The sequence below is a fragment of the Camarhynchus parvulus genome, chromosome 10 (genome assembly GCF_901933205.1).
Source record: "Camarhynchus parvulus chromosome 10, STF_HiC, whole genome shotgun sequence".
Classification (NCBI taxonomy): domain Eukaryota; kingdom Metazoa; phylum Chordata; class Aves; order Passeriformes; family Thraupidae; genus Camarhynchus; species Camarhynchus parvulus.
In genome coordinates, this window is record NC_044580.1 from 6,121,838 (window position 1) to 6,140,804 (window position 18,967).

The 18,967-nt window shown below is 39.1% G+C and overlaps 1 protein-coding gene across 4 annotated transcripts in view; it reads left to right on the forward strand.

Annotated features, from left to right (window-relative positions):
* The window catches only part of THSD4 (thrombospondin type 1 domain containing 4), a 190,709-nt gene that overhangs the window by 153,837 nt on the left and 17,905 nt on the right, over positions 1-18,967 (forward strand). For all 4 annotated transcript variants that reach the window (XM_030955315.1, XM_030955316.1, XM_030955317.1 and 1 more), the window contains 6 exons: positions 6,907-7,082; positions 10,850-10,946; positions 11,815-12,057; positions 14,285-14,414; positions 15,161-15,365; positions 15,649-15,822. In XM_030955315.1, coding sequence (XP_030811175.1) covers positions 6,907-7,082; positions 10,850-10,946; positions 11,815-12,057; positions 14,285-14,414; positions 15,161-15,365; positions 15,649-15,822 — 1,025 coding nt within the window. The remainder of the gene's footprint in view (positions 1-6,906; positions 7,083-10,849; positions 10,947-11,814; positions 12,058-14,284; positions 14,415-15,160; positions 15,366-15,648; positions 15,823-18,967) is intronic.

Below are 18,967 nucleotides of genomic sequence, written 5' to 3' on the forward strand. Positions count from 1 at the left end.
TTGTCCTTCTCTTAATATTTAATTCCTCTCAGTCTATTTTTGTCCTTCTGTCCTTCCTCTTCAGTATTTTTATGGCAACAGTAAAATTGCATACAACTAAACAGAAGGAAATTTACATAGACTTTAGTGAAGTTGAGAATTTAGTCAACCACTGCTACCCCTTCAACTCAAGGGAAATTTTTGTTCAAGTTAGAAGAGAGAGAGATTTTTATTGATTATTTTAATAGTACTTAATAAAATATATTTGAGATATATAATTATAGAAAATGACTAGGTAAAAATAAATGGGAAGTTCATCATTCTTATCATGTACTGTCATTGTGTACATTAATTGTGTAAGTCCTTTTAGGTTAGGTCATTCACAGAATAATGGAATCTGCTCATTTTCAGATGTTGTTGGAATGATTCTTAACTTCAACAAATGTTGTGCTGGCCTTATGATAACTTGTCTTGCACTTCCCCCCAGTATAGGGGGCTGTAATAGATGGCTCATAAAATGCACAATTGTTCAGGAGTTCTTTACCCATTGTAGTCCATACTTTGATACAAAGTAGAAATTGAAGCACCCTTGATGAAGAGCTGGGTTGTTGCCTATTTAGTTGTAGTGGTTATTGAGATGCAGTGCCAATATTTGCATATGTCATGAACAGCAGAGACCATTGATGCCTTCACACTTCCCTGACTTTCATAAAGCCTGTCATGCTAAAGAGGACTAGGCAGGTTCATTTTTGTGCTAGAGACCTCATAAACATAGCACTAGCCTAAAGATTGACTTCATATCTGTGGTTTCCTCTTATTCCTTAATTTACTTTCCTGGTAAATGTTAGTAGTATGGCTTCCAATAAATGCTTTTAGAAACTAATTATATGATCTGGGTAAGAATATTCTTTAGTGTTCCCTAATTCTCTGCTATTTAGAGCCATATCTGAACATTCAGAATTACTGCCTTGGCATAAGTTAGTCCCCATGGAAAGCCTTGAAATCATGTAAGTGTTATTAGTTTTGTACTTAGGAATAATAATATTAAAAGTCATCAATCACTCAAGAGCACCTGCTTGGAAAATGGGAAAAGGCATTTATTAGAGCAATTTTAAAGAAGGGAAACAGTAATAGGAAGAAAACTGAAAATTAAACCCAAGATGGAATTCATAAGGAGTGCTTATGCCTTGCAGTGCAAGAATTAACAAAATGCTGAAATTCTGCTTTGATGAATGTTTTTACTTGCATCATCAAATCTGCTTCATGAGCTCCCTATTTCCAGAGCTCCAGGCTGTACACAGACACAGGTTTAGTCTCAGTGCAGCAGCAGAATACAGGATGCAGAACATTCCCTTGCTGAGTAACACTACTGTTTATATCGGTTTTCAAAGGTCTGTGTTGCACACTGCTTCCCACTGGGATTGAGGATGATGTGTGGGAGAGCAGCAGTGACACTGAAGCACAAGAAATGCCAAATGATCACATTTTGCACATGTCAGGTCATGTATCTATGTGTGTTTTGCAGTACCTTGTGTGCCAAGGTCCCAGCAGTCACAGTGTGAGCATGCTGCAGTCAGAGAGGGGTTTCTCATATTTTGCTTCTCATCTCAACAAAAAGAAGAGGAAGCCTAGACTAGCTAATGTGGTTTTGTTCCATGGGCTGTTACTAATACCTATCAGGGAAAACTGCTAAAAAACATGGAGAAATCCTGCATCCTCTCCTGACAGAGGCTCAAGATTTGGTACCATGCAGATTGACCCTGCTCTTCCTTTGGAGATTTTACTGAAGCCATGGAGACTTCAGACCTGCTGTAGTGTCTGGGCCTGAACAGACTGTACAGCTAAAGGGCAAATCTGACTTTTTTCTCAAAGCCTATAATATTTATTTGCATCAGTAGTTAATTGTCTGTTCTGCTTTGCTGCCCCAGGATTTTCCTTGAGCTGATACATCAACAGGGCTTTTGGAGTCAAGCACAAAAAGGAACAGGCACAACTGAGAGGAGTGGGAGCTTCTCTCTGAGGAAATTGGGGAAGCAGTAGTTCAATGGATCCTCCAAAATGGAAAATGACTGTTTGCTGCAGTGCAGAAAAGGAGCATTTCTGTTTGCAGTGATTAACTGCAAAATAATTGTGTTTAAGCAAATAAATAGTACTTTCTTTTTGCAGGTAAAAAAAAAAATCTGGAATATTTTAAAAGTCATAGTGGTATTTGCTGCTCTCTTAATCATTGGGAAATGCACCCAAAAGATGTCTTCTTTCTCAAAACTAAAGCAACACTAAATTAGACCTAAGGCAACAGGAGTCTCTTGTACTTGCTTTTTTTGACACTGTCATGGTGGAGGGATAAAACCTGCCAAAGGGGGACAAACTTGGCAAAATTGGTTTAATAAAATTCACTGTTTCAAATTTATTCCCCTTTGAAGCAGGATTTCTTTACGTGATAGCTCCCTAAGGAGAATATCTGAATAACTTATTGAGCAGGATTATGCTGTTGACCTGAAGTTCTGCTGTTAATATTTTAGATAAGAAAGAAAACTGTGCAAACCTTTCCTTGGAAATAATAGTATACTTGAATTATCATTTCCTTTTAATAGTGTTGGCAATCTGGTACTTTTATCTAATGCCTACTATAAAAATATTTAGGCAATTGCTTGAATGCTAATGCTAGCAATAAATTCTATTTATGTCATATTTAATTTGCAAAGTTATGACAACTACTCAGTTCACAGATAAATTCAGCAATACCATTACAAAATAAGCATATGTCCAAGCTACTCAAAGCTGTAAGCAAATATGGTTGTTGGATTTCTAAAAAGCAGATTTTGAAGTTTCTTCTAGGTAAAAAAATAAGTAATACAGTAGTATATGTAGTAAAAAATAAGTAATATATGTAAGAATAGGGGTCTGTATTATGGTGTAATTGTATAGAAAGGCAGACAACCAAAATTCTCTTCTCCAGAAGGACTTGAAGACAACTTCAGACATTAAAAACCCTTCAAAAAATTCCAAAAAATTATTCAGTATCACAAAACACATCTTCCTTCATGTCTGTCAGTCTTGCAAGATGGAATGCAGTCAGAAGTAGCCACTGGTTGTAGGAGTTGCTCTGGTCAGCAGGCTGTGGGTATGGCTGCTCAGAGTAAAGGCCAGCTCAGTGCATTTGCTGCACTTTTCCACTTTCTGGACTTTTCCATTTGCTGCACTTTTCCAACAAGCCTTTCCCTTCCAAGTTTCTCTTCTTGTTGCATTCCTCATGGTTAGTACCATGAAGCCAACTGACTTATGTCCCAGGAGATGTCACCAAAAGCTGTCTGTGGGGCTGAGTTGTACAAGATGCACCACCCTGCACTGATTTTTATAAGGCAGTATGTGAATATTTTAGATTTGTCTCTGAAAGCTCTATATAATGTATTTTTGTGCAGGAAAGATAAACAGGAGAAGTTGTATGTTTCTTTAACTTCTTTCATCAGTGGTTACTCAGAAGTAGTCTGATTATTTACTGCAGCTGTGTTTGGGCACTTTGTTTAAAGGTGCTGGGGAAGTGGTGTTTCTGTAGAAAGCTGGTATGGCCAAGGCATTCTTGCACTTTAATTCAACTTAACAGCAACAGGATTAAATCTTTAAAAGCTTGTTAAAATAAAATACAAGGAAAATGCTTCAAATGTGATATGTCAAGTAAAAATTTTGCTTGTGGTGTAAAAATAAGAAGATAGTTGCTGCACTTTGCCTGTAAGATGCTTTGGTTTTTGATTGGCAGCTGCAAAGCAAATGCATAGAGAGAGAGAGCCCCATCCATCTCACCCACTCGCCTGTTGGAGGTACCTTTGTTGAGGACCTTTATCAAAGAACATTTTATGATGTCTTTTCAGTCTTTGACTTGCACCTTGAGTGCCTCTGCAGCTTGTGCAGGTTCCCTGGGTTAAATCACCAGTGGGACATTTGCAGTTGACTCCAGCAGCCAGGCCCTGACCTGGATTCCCACTGGCCACAGTGCAAGGCTGTTCCCAGAGAGGGGAGCTCGTGCTCCCTGCTCCACTCTCTGTGGGTCAGGACAAATGGGAGACACTTCATGTGTACGGGAAAGAACTTGAATTCTGTCTGTCTGCAGCCTTAATAGGGCTTGTAAAGCAATTAAGTAGGACTTAGGACACTGTTCTCCCAGACAGGAAAGCCTTAGGACAGAAAAATATACTCTATTGCTCTGCTTGTTAGTGCTGTTGCCAGATTGAAGAAGTTTCATTTCATTATTGGTACTGTGCCTGTTTTGGGTGAAAATGTACTGTAAATAGTGAGGTACTACACCCACACCTAAAATATTTCTCTTCAGATATGGTTAGAAAAATAGAAGTCGTTCAGCAAGACACTTACAATATATATCAAACTGCTAATATGGAGAAGTTAATCAGAATTGTATCCTGAAATACTCCATATCACTTGTGCAAAACATTAATGAAGGCCACTGTAAACAACACAGTTTTAGTTAAGAGCTGTTTCCAAGATGAAAGATAGATTAAATGAGCTACAGCATGTATGAGGAATTCCTCATGAGGACTTAATGGTAAAGCTTCTCATAATCTTTCATGCTTTGGCTAAAAATATTAGCACCATAAAAATTCTTCAGGGGGCAGACTTGAGGTGGTGGATGCAGAGTGATCAAAACATAAAAGAGGCACATTTTCCCTTTTTATGGAGAGGCCTCTTTCAAACGTGTCATATGATGGATTTGAAATGAAAGTTTAATGTGCGCTCAGTTTTTCAGACAGCCATCTTTCTACAGCTTCATTATTAATAACAATCTTAGCCAGCTCTCTTTTTTTTTCTTGAGCTCTTTATGATTCATTTATCTTATTTGTTTAGCATCAATCTAAGAAAAAATACTCAGATCATAAAGTTAAGGAAGTGTTCCACATTAATAAACCAATGTAAAATCAGTCTCCAATACATTTTGCAGAAGTTTTTAATCCATAGTTGTTTGAATTAAAGAGTAAAAAAGTGTAAATAGCAAATAACGTGACTGGATTTCCTATTTAGCCTGTGTGCAGTATTTTTGATCTGTAATTTTTCCTCTCAGCACAATATGAGGAATGATGAAGCTATTTCCATGGCTGTTATTGTATAAAATATTTTTCAAGTAATGTCCACAGTATAGAGATTGTTTTGTTGGCATGTCAGTAAATGAGAGCTAGGGAGCAAGTGGATGTATGGCAGCTCTTGGGAAAATAAGCATGTAGCATTAAGCAAAATAAAAGTTCAAAATGTGTAATTACAGGGTCTGATCCAAAGCCATTAAATTCATTGACATTTTTACTTTTATAAAAATATTTCGTCAATATTAAGCAAATTTTAAATAGTTGGGTAGTCAGCAGCAACCCCTCCAAGTCAAAAGGTTTTGCATTTTACAACCTAACAAGACAAAGAGTGTCACTGTCCCTTCTCATGGGACATTCCATTCTGAGTCCTTCAGCAAAGCACAAAGACTACTTCTATTGATTAGTTAAGTTAATTCAGATGTGTGGAATATGTAGAAAAAATAAGAGTTTTGTCTCTAATGTGTGTAACTTTGGAATTAGTAGCATAAATTTAATTTCCCATCATTTAGGCCTTGCATGTAAGTTTTTCCTAGTAGCATAAATAGCTGTGTATAGTGTTGAGAGCATTTTAACTGGGTATCACTGTTGTTGAGACAGGGTGAAGAAGAAGCAACTGGAATAACTGGGTCCTTGACCCTAAATTTTTTTTTAAGTTCAAAGCTTGTACCTTGAATTTGGATTTTAAAAAGTAAATTACCAAGCAAGGTACAGCCAAGGGTATTTTGTTGTCTCTTTTAAAGTTTTTATTTAAAAGAAAAATCTTTTGTAATAAAATTGAAAATCTGTGAGTAGAGCCTTTAAAGAAGGGGTTGTGTCATTCCTGTGTACTTCAGCAATGTCTGATAGGGTTTCAGCCTATATATATATATATATCTATATATATCTATATATATCTACATATGTAAAATAATGCAACTGTAATATTGCATAAATTATGCATCTATGTGGCAGGAGTTCCTGACCTTAAGGACTGAAAATTATATTCACATAGACAGATAAAGAAAGTAGAAATGAGGAGGAGCAGAGGCTCCTATGTCACCAAACCAGTGACTAGCCCATAATAACAAAGGGAAGGCACTGCCTAGTGGGATATTGAATCCATATTTTATCAATCCCTGGCTAGTATCTGGTTTGGAAGTCACTTTCTTTATGTAAGAGATCCTACAGGCCTTTTCAGAATGCTCAGCACTCCAAGCAGTGCTGCAGGTCAGGACTCTGCAGATGTTCTGACAAAAAAATCTTGTGAAAAAATAATGAAGGGACCAGCCAAAGGGCATTATGAAGAATAACAGGAACATTTGGCAACTCAGGGTACTCATGTGCTTCTACATTGTTTGGTCCTCCTACATTGTGTAATGCACTGGTTTGCTGCATCTGACTCTGTGATTTGTTCTGCCTAAATCCCAAAATAGTCCCTGCAATAGGAAAGTGCAGGAAAACCACTTCCTTGGCATCCATGTGTGTTGTGTGTGCTGCTGGCTGGCTGAGAGTCACGTGGCCACCTGGGAGAAACTGTTGAAAAAGGTTTCCAAGCTGTCTTGGATTTTTATTTCTTTTCCTACAGCATAAACATACAAAGTGTTGAGACAGTTTTGTAAGATTGGTTTGTGCTTGATTTGTTGAGTTTTTTTCCCTACAACTACTAATAGAACTGTTCTTTTCACCAGCTTTGTTCCCTGGCGTCAGGAATAGCTGAGAGTGTTCTATGCAGCTCTGGGGAGCTGACTGGTCAGCAGTGTACTGGGAAGGGGCTTTCCTGTGACAAGTGTTGTGTTTGTGTCCCTGCATGTGGGAAGGGGCTTTCCTGTGACAAGTGCTTGTGTTTGTGTCCCTGCAGCCCTGCGCAGCCGCTCGGGACGCTCCATCATCAACGGCAACTGGGCCATCGACCGGCCGGGCAGGTACGAAGGAGGGGGCACAATGTTCACCTACAGACGCCCCAATGAGATCTCCAGCACTGCAGGGGAGTCCTTTCTGGCTGATGGGCCAACAAATGAAGTCCTTGATGTCTATGTGAGTTAGTATTTAAATTATTCTTCCTGATGGAAAAGAAATTGTTCAGTTTGTGGTTAACACGCAACACTAAAGTGGTATTCAGTACCAACACTTTGTTGTTGCAATTTTGAAATGTTTGTTTTGATATTTAACACTTGTTTGCTGTGGTATCTGTTTTGCTCCAGATCATAGGAAATCTACATCAAGCCTTTTGCTGTCAGACTTAACTGATCCAGTAAAACCAATTAAACTTGCTCAGTAAAGTAGAAACAAGGCATACAAATGTTCAAGGCTTTTCTTTTGTGAACTGGATTTTTTCTGGATACTTTCCTCTTGAAACAAATTTGGTATAGTTTAATTCTACAGTGAAGAAGCAAATACTTAAGCCAGACAAGGCCTCTCACCATCTCAGTTTCCTTTAAAAGAAACAAGTCCATAAACGTATAGAATGTAGGATTTGAAGCAGGGCAGTTTTAATATGAAGCTGTGATGGGAGACTATAGATAATGGATATTTGAGAAAGGAAAACAGAAGACAAATTGTGTCTAAGAGGGAGAAATATTAAGAAAGCTTTTTACTTCAGATGGGATGGGTTCTTAGTTCATCATACTGAAATAAAAAACATAACTGGAATTGATTACAACTTCTTCCAAGATAAATGGTGTGTTCTCAGATTATACACTCCCATACAGTAAAATTCATTTCTTGAAAAAAATAAATTAACTGAATATATGATTCTTTCATACAGGCATTTTGTCCTTGAGTGCAGTGCAAGGTAGAAAAGTGAATGTGCTGGATAATTCCATAGAAAAATTAATAGTAACTACCCTGATTACTAGGCTGGGAAAAGTTAAATGTTGGCAAAGTTATTTCCCATCTGCTATATGGTGTCTAATAAAGCAATCTAATAATTATGCTAACACTAGAATCATTAAGGTTGAAAAAGACCTCTAAGATAATCAAGTCCAACTAATCCAAACTTCCAATTGATTGTAATGAATGACTGGGAAAAGCCTGGAAAAATAAACAACTGGGCTCCTAAACTGTGCAATGCAGACTCTGTTTTTCAGATGTTTGTGTTTTTGTGAGGTTGCAGGGTTTGTGAGTTGAGGTTTGGCCCTGAGTTTTTATGTTCAGCCAATTAATGCCTAGTACGTAATGACCCAGAGAGAAATGGGTTAGGAAATGGATTAAACATTTCCAAAGTAGTATCATAAAAAAGCCTTAAGTTTTGATGTTGTTTGATGTTTGTTTTGATGTTTGATATTGTAATGTTTTTGTTTAGGCTTAGGGAGTGTAAGAAAGCTGCCATAGTGGGCGTAGCTTTGCCAGCTCTGCTCTGTGGCTGCTGCTGTGGATTGCCACTTCTGATTTGACAGGACTCTCATCAGAGATGTTTCTGGTGGACAGGAGGCATGCTACAATTCAGTTTAAAGGATAGTTTAGTCCTTTTTTAATATACTGTGGGATGATAAAGGTGAATAGTGCTACATGCAAGAAAATCAATGTTAAGTATGGCACAGCATCTCTCCCAGGTTTAAATTGTGTAGCCAAGCAGATACAGATGTCTTTTTTCAGACTTCATCTTACAGTGCCTGAGTCATGTAATTCTCTATTCACCCATACTCATGATGTCTATATTCTGTGTAGAAAAATGAAGAGATTTGCAAATGGGAACTCCAAATGGCTTCTGTTCTGAGATCGTGCTGTCTTTCTTCCACTCTGAAATATAAAGTGAAAAGCTTTCTGATGTACAGGAGGTTATAAGTAACAAGAAAAAGAGATGCAAGTTCTGTCCAAGTGGGAAGTATACACTGCTACAAAGACTTAGGTCCACTAAGTCAAAGCAAAACTGTTCTATCATTTCAGGTATTTTCCAGCAGGAAAGCTGGAACAATTTGCTAATTAGGGACTTCATCAGTTAAGCTCTGTCTAAAATATGCCTGTCAGTTGTTTTGAGAAATATGATGGAAAAACCATCACATGGGAACCACTGGGAAGTTGTTCCTGGAACCATCTAAAGAACAAGGTCCTGGCTCTGGAAGGGGAAGTGTACTCTGCTGCTGAAGTTAGTTCACAGTTCTTGGTTCTCTCAGGACCACAAAGAGGGTGTATTTTTTGGATAAGAAAGTGACATTGGAAGGACCCAACCTTAAAAAAAATTACTGCAGGCAGTGCATTATTAGCTGGCTCAGAAAAGTGAATACTCTCTGGGGCACAGCATTTAGAGGAACAACTATTATATTTGGCAAGGAAAGAGTGATTTTGACATAAGTTAAAACAGAAGTCTGAATCCCTAGTTGGTATTAATAGATGTGAATTTGGTGAAGCCTTGAAGCATTAGTTGTCCTCTGCTGGGTCACTGGGCCATTAGGATAGCAGGACATTTTACTTCTAGGTCCATGAAACCATGAGATTCATTGGTGAGAACCAAAGAACCAGAGGCAGCTCTGGTGTTTGCTTGTGGGTTTGTTGTTTTGGGTTTTTGTTTGTTTTTGTTCTGATTTGATTTTGTTTGGTTTTAAATGGTACTTTGAGTATAGTCTGAGGCTTTTATCAGACTAATCTCCACAGAGAGTTCAGGCTAGAACTCATAAGTGTCAGTAGTAGCAGTACTGAAGTAATCAGAGCTAAAGCATTGGAACTATCAGCTCATGACACCCCTGCATTTGTAGTGTGGGTGTGCTCAGGCTCAGAGCAGCAGTGCAGCAGAATTCAGTTGGGAATGGAGTGTGCTGCTAACAGTTTATAAAAGCTGTCCTAAAGTCGTATCTTTCTCAGGTCCTATTATGCCCAATTGCTTAAACAAGCACACCCAGTGTAACAGTGACTGTCAGAGTCATGCTCCTGTCAGCTCACCTGGGCTTGTGCAGCAGCATTCTGAAAACCCTGAGCTTCATTTTCACAATTAAAGGAGAAAACCTTCTGGTTCCTGCCTGTGTTTCATAAAGAACACATTGATGGAATTGTGGGTTGCTGTAAGACATCTTGGTTCAGTTGAAGATGAATTTGGAAGGATGCAGGAGGGCTGCAGGCGATCTTCAGCTGCTGCAGCAGGTCCATGGGCCTTTGGGACCCGTTCCCTGATCTTTGCTGGGCAGTGCTCCTGGGGAGGGCAGCAGGATGGCCCCAGTTTGAGCTGGTGGGTTGTTGGGGCTCCATGGGTGCTGAGGGAGCTGCAGGTGTGGAAGGAGCAGCAGCTTTGCCAGGGACACAGAGCAGTGAGTGTGTGCTGTCTGCAGGGGTCTCCTTGGGCCCCTGGGGAACCTGTAAAAGTGCAGTAGGCTGCATGTGTAGGGCTGGGGGTTGTGGTGTTTTGTTTTTTCTGCTTTGTTTCTTCTTTGCTTTTGTTTCCTCAGGCGTCTGTCAAGTCCCTGCTATCTGAGAGTGTTTTGATGACCTTAGGACCATCTCTTCTGCTGCTGAGGCCTGGTGTGAGCCTCTGCTGCTCCCCTTGCTGAGGAGGGAGGCCATGGCTGGCACAGCCCACAGCACACCTTGGCCCAAGCATGACAGTCTTAGGTTTTTCAAAGAAGATTTAGACAAACAGTTTCTCTGCCATCAAAAACTAGCTCAATTTGCAAACAGAGGAGCTTGTATTTTTTTCTTTGCAAACAGTAACTTGTATTTTCTTATTTTTGCATTTTTTTGAGACAGTCATTAACCATTGCTTCTATCCCAACCAGTGATAAATAACATTATGTAGCTGATCAGTTCAAGTTGATATTTAAGTATTAGTAGCATAACAAGTGGAACAACTCAATGTATGCTGGTTTTCTTTTTAGATGATTCATCAGCAGCCTAACCCTGGTATACATTATGAATATATTATTCCAGGAGACAATGTCATTAGTCCTCAGTTGCTTGCTCACAGGAGGCCAGGTAAAATGTCACCATTTCCTTTTATCAAACACTTTTTGTTACTTAATAAGCTAATGGAGAAAGTCATACTGATAAATTAGTGTAAATGCTGTCATTGATGTGGGAGAGGCCCAGAATTTCACCCTACATGTTAAATTAGAACTCACCATCGATTTGGTAAAACTTCAGTGAATTAAAACTGGCAGGGTTTATTATGCTTTAGCTGGGAAGATTACTACTTTGAGTAGGAGTGTTGTAACCATGTCTCAGAAATGAAATAGAACATGATCTTTATTTTCACAGTGTTTTTCTTTCTGAGATAATTTAAAACAACCCTCCACAGTTCCCCTTTTCCCTTACAACTGGAGAGGATCAAACAGAACAGTGTTCTCTTCCCAAGCAAGAATCTGGGCAGCCCCTGCCTGAGCTGTGAGTATGTGCTGTGTGCACACCTAGGAAGTTCTGAAGGACAGGAGAAACTTTGCAAGTGAATTTGGTCCTCACTTTAATGTTCGTGACTTGCTTTGACAGATTTCTGAGTGTTTGGTATGTTCATAATGAGGAGCAGCTGTGCTGTGACATGGGGAGGCACAGAATGCAGAGCATGGAACAAAACAAAAATGCTTTGGGAAATTTTGACACCGGGTGCTTTAACTCTACGTTGTCTTTGGAGATTCTTCAGTTTTTAGTTTTCAATGTACTTGCTGGCTAAGATTTGGTTATCTTAGTTTAAAGCAACACAATCTTTGCAGGTCACTATTAGGCAGTCTCTACATAGCAGATTAAAGCTGCTTCCAAGTTTAGTGATTCTCCAGTTCTAATTATTAGAGAATAAAAACAAAGACTAATAGGCTCATTGTTTTACTTTTCTATTATTGTCCATCATCAGGGGAGCCATTGAATGGTCAGTTAGGAATGCCAGAAGGTACAAGTCATGAGTCTGAGGATTTGCATAGAGAGACAGACATTCTCACTGGACAGTCAGCTGGAACTTTTCCAGTTATTCAGCCAGGAAGATTTCCTTCTCATCAGCCAGAAAACCAGGTGCCTGCTATGCAACCACCAAGACAAAACCGAGAATACAACTGGAAACAGGTTGGGAAAACTGAGTGCACTACTACATGTGGGAAAGGTAAGTGCTTTGTGTATGCACAAAACATTGTTAGACCTGCTGTTTTCTGTTCACTGTGCAACCAAAGGTCACATCACTACTATTACCTGTGCTTGTATTTAAATCAGTAAAACCAGCAAAATTAGAAATAGGAAGTGTGGAAACTGTAAGGAAAGATATGGCATTTGTCTCTGAAAGGAAATATTTCAGCATTTATGGCAAGCTGCTCTCTCCCATGCCCTTGATGCACAGCTACTTTCCTCAACATCCTTTGGCATTCTTTACCATTCCTTTTGCCTCCCCAGCTTTATCAGATACACCCACTGTGCTGTTTTTGTCTTTGTCAACAGTTTTCTGACCTTCATGGGAAGGTTTCACAGGCATTTCATCAGACAGATCCTTGTCTCATTGGATGTTGCTGGAGCAGCACTGATATGACTACAGAAGCCTGAGGTTTTAACAGGGAAGAAGTGGGAAGGAAAAGGGATGGAAAGGGCCTGGTGAGCTTTTGGGAAGTGGTGCATACACTGCTTGTATATACTGCAGAGATTAAGCTTTGCTGCCAGACATTCACAGTGACCACAGATTCAATAATGCAGAACAGAAGCAATTACTTGGAAGAATAAGTTTTTTTGATGGTAAAAGTGAAATTTTTTGTACTGTGCATAGCCACCCACCACCATACCAAAAAACTGCAGAGGTTTAAAATAAACATGTACCAGTGTGGGAGCTCAGCTGACTGTCACCAGTTCATTTACATGTAGAACATTTGCTTCCTAATTAGTTTGAGAAGACACTTTGTAAATTTGGTCCAAGGCCAGATGGGTGTGCATGTTATAGCTACAGACAGCTGAAAAAATCCAGCAATATTGATAGCAATCAAAATTGCTTCTCAGTTAAAAACAAAGAAAACTCCTTGGAGAAATTACTGCAGAAATACTAGAGCTAAAATACTACCAGTAAAATTCAGACTTCCTTAAGTCAGCCCTTTTGTGGAGAAAAATATTTTAGTTGGCATTTAAGCACACTGTGCTTTTACTACAAGTCATCTAGGCAGAATCCATAATTGTGTCTGATTATTGGCTAGCAGCAATCAGTCTGTATCAACTACTGAGTGACTGAGTTCCCATACTCAAGGTGAATTTCAGTATCCAAATCAGGTAATTTTTGGTGCAGTTGCAGGAACACATCAGGGTAAATGTATTCTTCCTTTCCATTCTAGAAATCTTGGTTGTGTATGCTGTGGCCTTTATCAACATTGGCATATGGTTCTTGTTCTTTCTGCAGAAATCTAGTCACTCTTGGCAGTGGTATTAATGAAATCTGAGTCAAAATGAAGACAGCAAAACTCTAGGACTTAAGAAAAAAAAGAGAAAATAAAAAAATTAAATTCAGCCTCCTATTTACTCCATGAAATTTAGCAACAGAGAGCGAGAAATAAGTGTCTCTTTTCCCATTATATGAAGAATGTGTGCATGTTCTGATTAAGTTAAATTCAAAAGAAACTGGACCTTGAGAGCCAAATCCTGAGACTATTGAGAATGTATGAACATTTATTGTGATCTTGCTGTGAGATGCCCCTGACTCTCTGACGGCCCTAAGGCATTTCAGGCCAAACTAGGTTATACAGGCTGACAAAGAAAGGAGTGGAAAAATCAGGAAAAAAATCTGTACTATTTAAGGCTTTGTTTTCATTTTGCGTCATTCAGTATAGGACACTTTCTGCTTTTTTATTTCTTCTATGTTTTCCATTTCCTTTTACTTTATTTCTTCATGCAGAAATGTAGATGATGGTTTTTAATTGTTTTTTTAAGATCCACCAAAGTTAAATGACCTTAGGAAATTCCAAGTTGCAAGAAGAAAAAATAAGTTATTTTTGTGCTACCTAAAGAAAAGGGAGGCTAAATTAAGAGTTTTGATGGAAACCTGAGAGATTTCAAAGCACATTTGTAAAACTGGCTTAGAAAAAGACTTGATTATCTTTTTTTTACAAAGTGAAAATGCTTCCCATGAGAACTGCCACCATCTCTTGTCCTAGATTTCCATTTAAGATGACTGAGCAAATAGATCTGCTGGAATTTGTACAGTGTAGAAACTGCTACCACCTCCTGTCAGCTCTTATATTTGGAAATTTTGGATAAAACCTTTGTCTGTATTTCCTGTTGTCAATTTACGCTTTTCCTTTCTGCATCAATGTTGGGTGCTGCTGTTATTGCAGTTCTTTACCTAATTGACTGTTTCATTTCAGGATCACAGTACCCAATTTTCCACTGCGTCAACAGAGTCACTCACGAGGAGGTACCCGAGGGTTACTGTGACAGCAGCACCAAACCCATTCCAGAAGAGGAGGCCTGCAACCTCTTCCCATGCCCTGCTTTGTAAGATACTATAACTTAAGTGAAATAAGCCAATATCACTGGGATCTTGCATGTCAAGGGGGCTGTTCTACGTAGGACAGTAGTTTGAGTTTCTAAACACAAGAGTTCTGAAATAAAATGTGTAAACAATTTAGATACTTCCTTTAAATGTGTGTCCGTGTCTTTGTGCTTGTAAAGAAAAAATGGAAAATAACATATTTATACAAAGGTGACTGAATAAATACAGTGAAATTTTGGAATGAGAAGGATCTATCTAGAAATTTTTTCAGTCTCTAAAGTTAAATCTATTTGTTCATTGCTTATCATTTTCTATTTCAGTTTTACTGAAGAATGAATGCGTGGATGCATTTTGTGATTTTTGTGTTGTCTTTTTTAGAGCCTTTGCTGCAGAAAAATACAGCACATATTAAATATTTTCAGAAGTGTCATTAGAGCAGTAATATATATTATAGACAGATTCTTTTAAAAACCAAGCAGCTGTTACAGGCTTGAGTAACATTTACAATATGTCTTGAGACCATGAATTGTGCAATCTGAATCCATGCTCATAATTCCCAGCCTTTGCAGGAAGGCTGTGTAAACAAGTGTGTGATGGTGCCTCAAAGAGATCGCTGCACACACAGAGACAGAAGTGGGATTTTATAGGATTCTGGACCAGCATAAGAATCATGTCATTTCAATTCTGTTAAGATCAGTGTTAGAGAATTCTTTGTGGAACAAAGATAACCTTTTTTTTTTCACTTCAGCTGGGATATAGGGGAGTGGTCTGAGTGCAGCAAGACGTGTGGGCTGGGGATGCAGCACCGGCAGATCCTGTGCCGGCAGATCTACGCCAACCGCACGCTGACCGTGCAGCAGTACCGCTGCCAGCACCTGGAGAAGCCCGACACCACCAGCACCTGCCAGCTCAAGATCTGCAGCGAGTGGCAGATCAGGACTGAGTGGACCTCAGTAAGTAGGATCCATTCGTTTGGGGTAAAACACCTCAGAAAGAATACAGATTTTCTTCCAGGGATCACTAATCAAACATCAATTTGGTTTTGTTTAAAACAAAGTGGAATATTAAAAACCTTGGAAATAAGCAAATCCTAGGTCAATAAATCCCCGCTTGACTATGACTATCAGTTTCCTAACCAGAAAGATCTTAGCAGGAATGAATGAACTAGTCCCAGCTCCCTGGTAAGCCACTGCAGTCCTTGCACAGAGTCCTGATGCAACCTCCCTTTTGTCCCAGTGTTCAGTGCCTTGTGGAGTGGGGCAGAGGACTCGAGATGTGAAGTGTGTCAGCAACCTTGGGGACGTTGTTGATGATGAGGAATGTAACATGAAGCTGCGGCCAAATGACATCGAGAACTGCGACATGGGCCCCTGTGCCAAGAGCTGGTTCCTTACAGAATGGAGTGACAGGGTAAGGCTTCTCAGTATCTTTATCCTGCCAAACCTTCTAAAACAAGACCATCAGAATTTTAAAAATACACATCTGTATAGCCATAAAAGGAGTAATCTTATTTTCCATGTTTATTCTTGGTCTTTTAAACAGGCAAAAGCAAACAAAAAAATAATGATCCCAAGGGCTTCTTGAGTTTCTGTTAAGATACAAGAATGCATTGAAAGGGCAAGCCTGTGGGTACATGGCCAAATGTCCAGACTTAGAATTGGCTCTGAGTCTGAGCTTCCCAAAATATTGAGTGAGCTGAGATTTATTATTCTTCTTGCTTAGTGCTGAGTCTCAAGATTCAGACTCTTAAAAGTTTCCCCACTGTTTTGTTAAGGGATATCGATTTGAAGCCTGATGTCTGGGTTTAAGTTCAATCCATAAACCAATTATCTCATAGGTGTGAAAAGAGGGGAACAACTTCATAAAGTCAAGCAGGCTTGATTCAGGCTCTTGTATTTTGTGAATGTGGATGTTTGGGTTAATTTTCTTCCAATGAGTCAGATTCTCTGCATGAAAGCAGTAAAACCAGTGCTTTCATGATTTAGCTTGTTTCGTGATTGGGCTCAGAGTTGTTATTCAGTGGTGATATTTATATGCTTTCATTAAGAGGCTTACAAACATGGGCTAAGAAGAGCCTGATATTTTGGTCCTTCTTGTGGATGCTTGCATATCAGTTTCATCTGTAGGCAAGTCCAGCCTTCAGTCTGTCTTTGCTTTGACAGATAACATAATTTATCAGTGATGCTGTAAGATTGCATTCATAACTTCATGATTTCATTCTTTAGATCACTTTGTGATAGTACCTCTGAGAGCCAGGAATGTCAGGCTCACAGGCTGGGCATTAGTTTGGACACTCAGAAGATTTTCCATGTGGTTTAGATGCTGAGATGGAGCAGGAACTTCACAAGTAGGGCAGGTACCTGCTGTATCACAGAACTTTAAAAGGCTGATCATACTCTTGTTACAAGGTCTGCAAAATTTTCCGCCCTCAGATGACTCAAATAGATTTTATAAAGAAGGCAAAAATATAGACTGTTTAATCTGTGTCATTGTAACTGTTTTTTTCAGTGTATGCTCCTGCATAGTATGGACAGAACGATTCCAGGAGAAGCAGAGGTACTAGTGTGAAGGGCAGAGATTTTGCTATAGGGAAATGGCAGTGGTTTTTTTTTTCTGCCTTTTTTTTTCCTCACAGATCTGTTCTTTCTACGGTGCTGTTAAATCCATTATACCCTCAAAGACATCATTTTGCCCAGCTGCTACCATCCAGTGCAGTTCCACTGCATAAAGCACAGACATTGCAGTGAAAACTCTAGCACTATCCTCTTGATTATTTTGCACTGATATTTAGTCCTCTGCAGAATTAAAAGCAGCTTTGGAGCTGAAGGTTATAACTGTAGAATGTTATTATGCTTATTTATACATGTTAAATGAGATGTAGAAGTGAAGCAGGTAATGTGGAAAATGTTGGAGATATTTTTTTTTACCACAGACTTTTTAGGGCTGGAGAGTAAAGAATGGATTTTGTTACCTTCTCAGTTTATATAAGTGTACAGATTAATTTCTTCCAAATGCTTGCTACTGTAGTTGGCATTATTCACCATCACCTCTGCCAGGAGTGGGTTTGGAGTTTGATTCACAAAGAGGATGTAAGAAACAGCTTATTTCAGGAAAAAAAAGTAGATTTGAGGTGAAACATGCAGGATCTCCTAAGATTCACACATACCTCATAACTGGGATGTTGAGACATTCAGGGGCAGGCAGTGAAATCCAGCAGCAGTGAGCAGCTTTGCAAGGTCAGGCTCTTGGCTATTAGCTGTGTGCTTGTGCCTTGAAAGGGCTGTAGTTTAGGAGCAGAAATTTCTCTGTAGAGGAGTGTGTTTCTGTTGAAAAACAAGAGAAGAATTCTGTCATGGCGCAGAAGTGGTCATTCCCAGGTGTATGGGCTTTGCATGTGTCATTTCCCCAAACAATTCCTTAAAAAGTACTCTAAGCCAAGCCACACTTCAGCAATAAGCATAGATCAGCGATGGGCAGCCACAAATGGTTCAGATAAGCAGCCAAAAGTTCAAATGCTTTAAAAAAGCTTGTTCAAACCTCTTGAGTCTGCAAAACTGTGGTGGAAATCTCACAAGAACAGACCTTCTTTGTGAGATTTATTACATGCCTACTTCAAGTCCCAGCTGGAAATACCACAGAACAGTCTTTCCCATTGTATTTTGACATTTCAGCCATGCCTAGAAATAAGAGGTAAAAGAACTTATCATAACTTCTGGAACTTTGAAATGGTTGAGTTCAAACTTAGTTACAGCTGGAAGAGAAGGCCTTTTCTGAACCCACTTTGCAAACACTTCATGTGTACAGTTGCACATGCAGCAAGTAGAGATTTCCAGAAGCCTGTCAGAGATTGGTTAGGCACACACTTCCTCTTTCAGCAAGGGATAGATCAGACTTCCCTGTCTGGAATGATGGGATGCATGGGCTATTACAATATAGCCTTGGTTAACTAGCAAAACGTCAAGAAAAAAACACAGCAACATAAAAATTGCCATTGTCTTTGCTGGCAGCAGATGTTCAATTTCAGGATTTGATATTTGTGCAGAATTTGACATGGGTATTCTTTAACACTGTTTTAAGAAAAGAACATGGTCTAATCTAGGAATGGTGAAAAGATTTTTTTTTTCTTATTTTACTGAGACCATGCAAAGTCTTAATTGATGCAGAAATCATTCTAGTTACCTATATTATCATTAATAGTTTCTGTGGTTCTGAACTAGTAACTATCACTACTTTTCTTTAAATGTGACTTCAGCAATATTACATATATGCGCTTAAAAAATCTGTAGAGCATATACAAATTTGTGTGTAGGAGTTGTGTTTCCTTCCCAGGGGTGGGCTGTATGTTGCTTTACCCTGTAAATAACACTTGGCTGCCTTCTTGCCCTGTTCTCCAGGCTTGTTTTCCCACAATGTAGTTATGTATTTTATGGGCCACCTGTTTCGCCCCATGGCGTTGACCTCCTTGGTGTTGGTTTCTGCACACACTGAATTTTTATATATGTAATTAAAAACCCCTTCATGTTCCTAAGACAATGCAGTTCTTGATTTGTGGTAT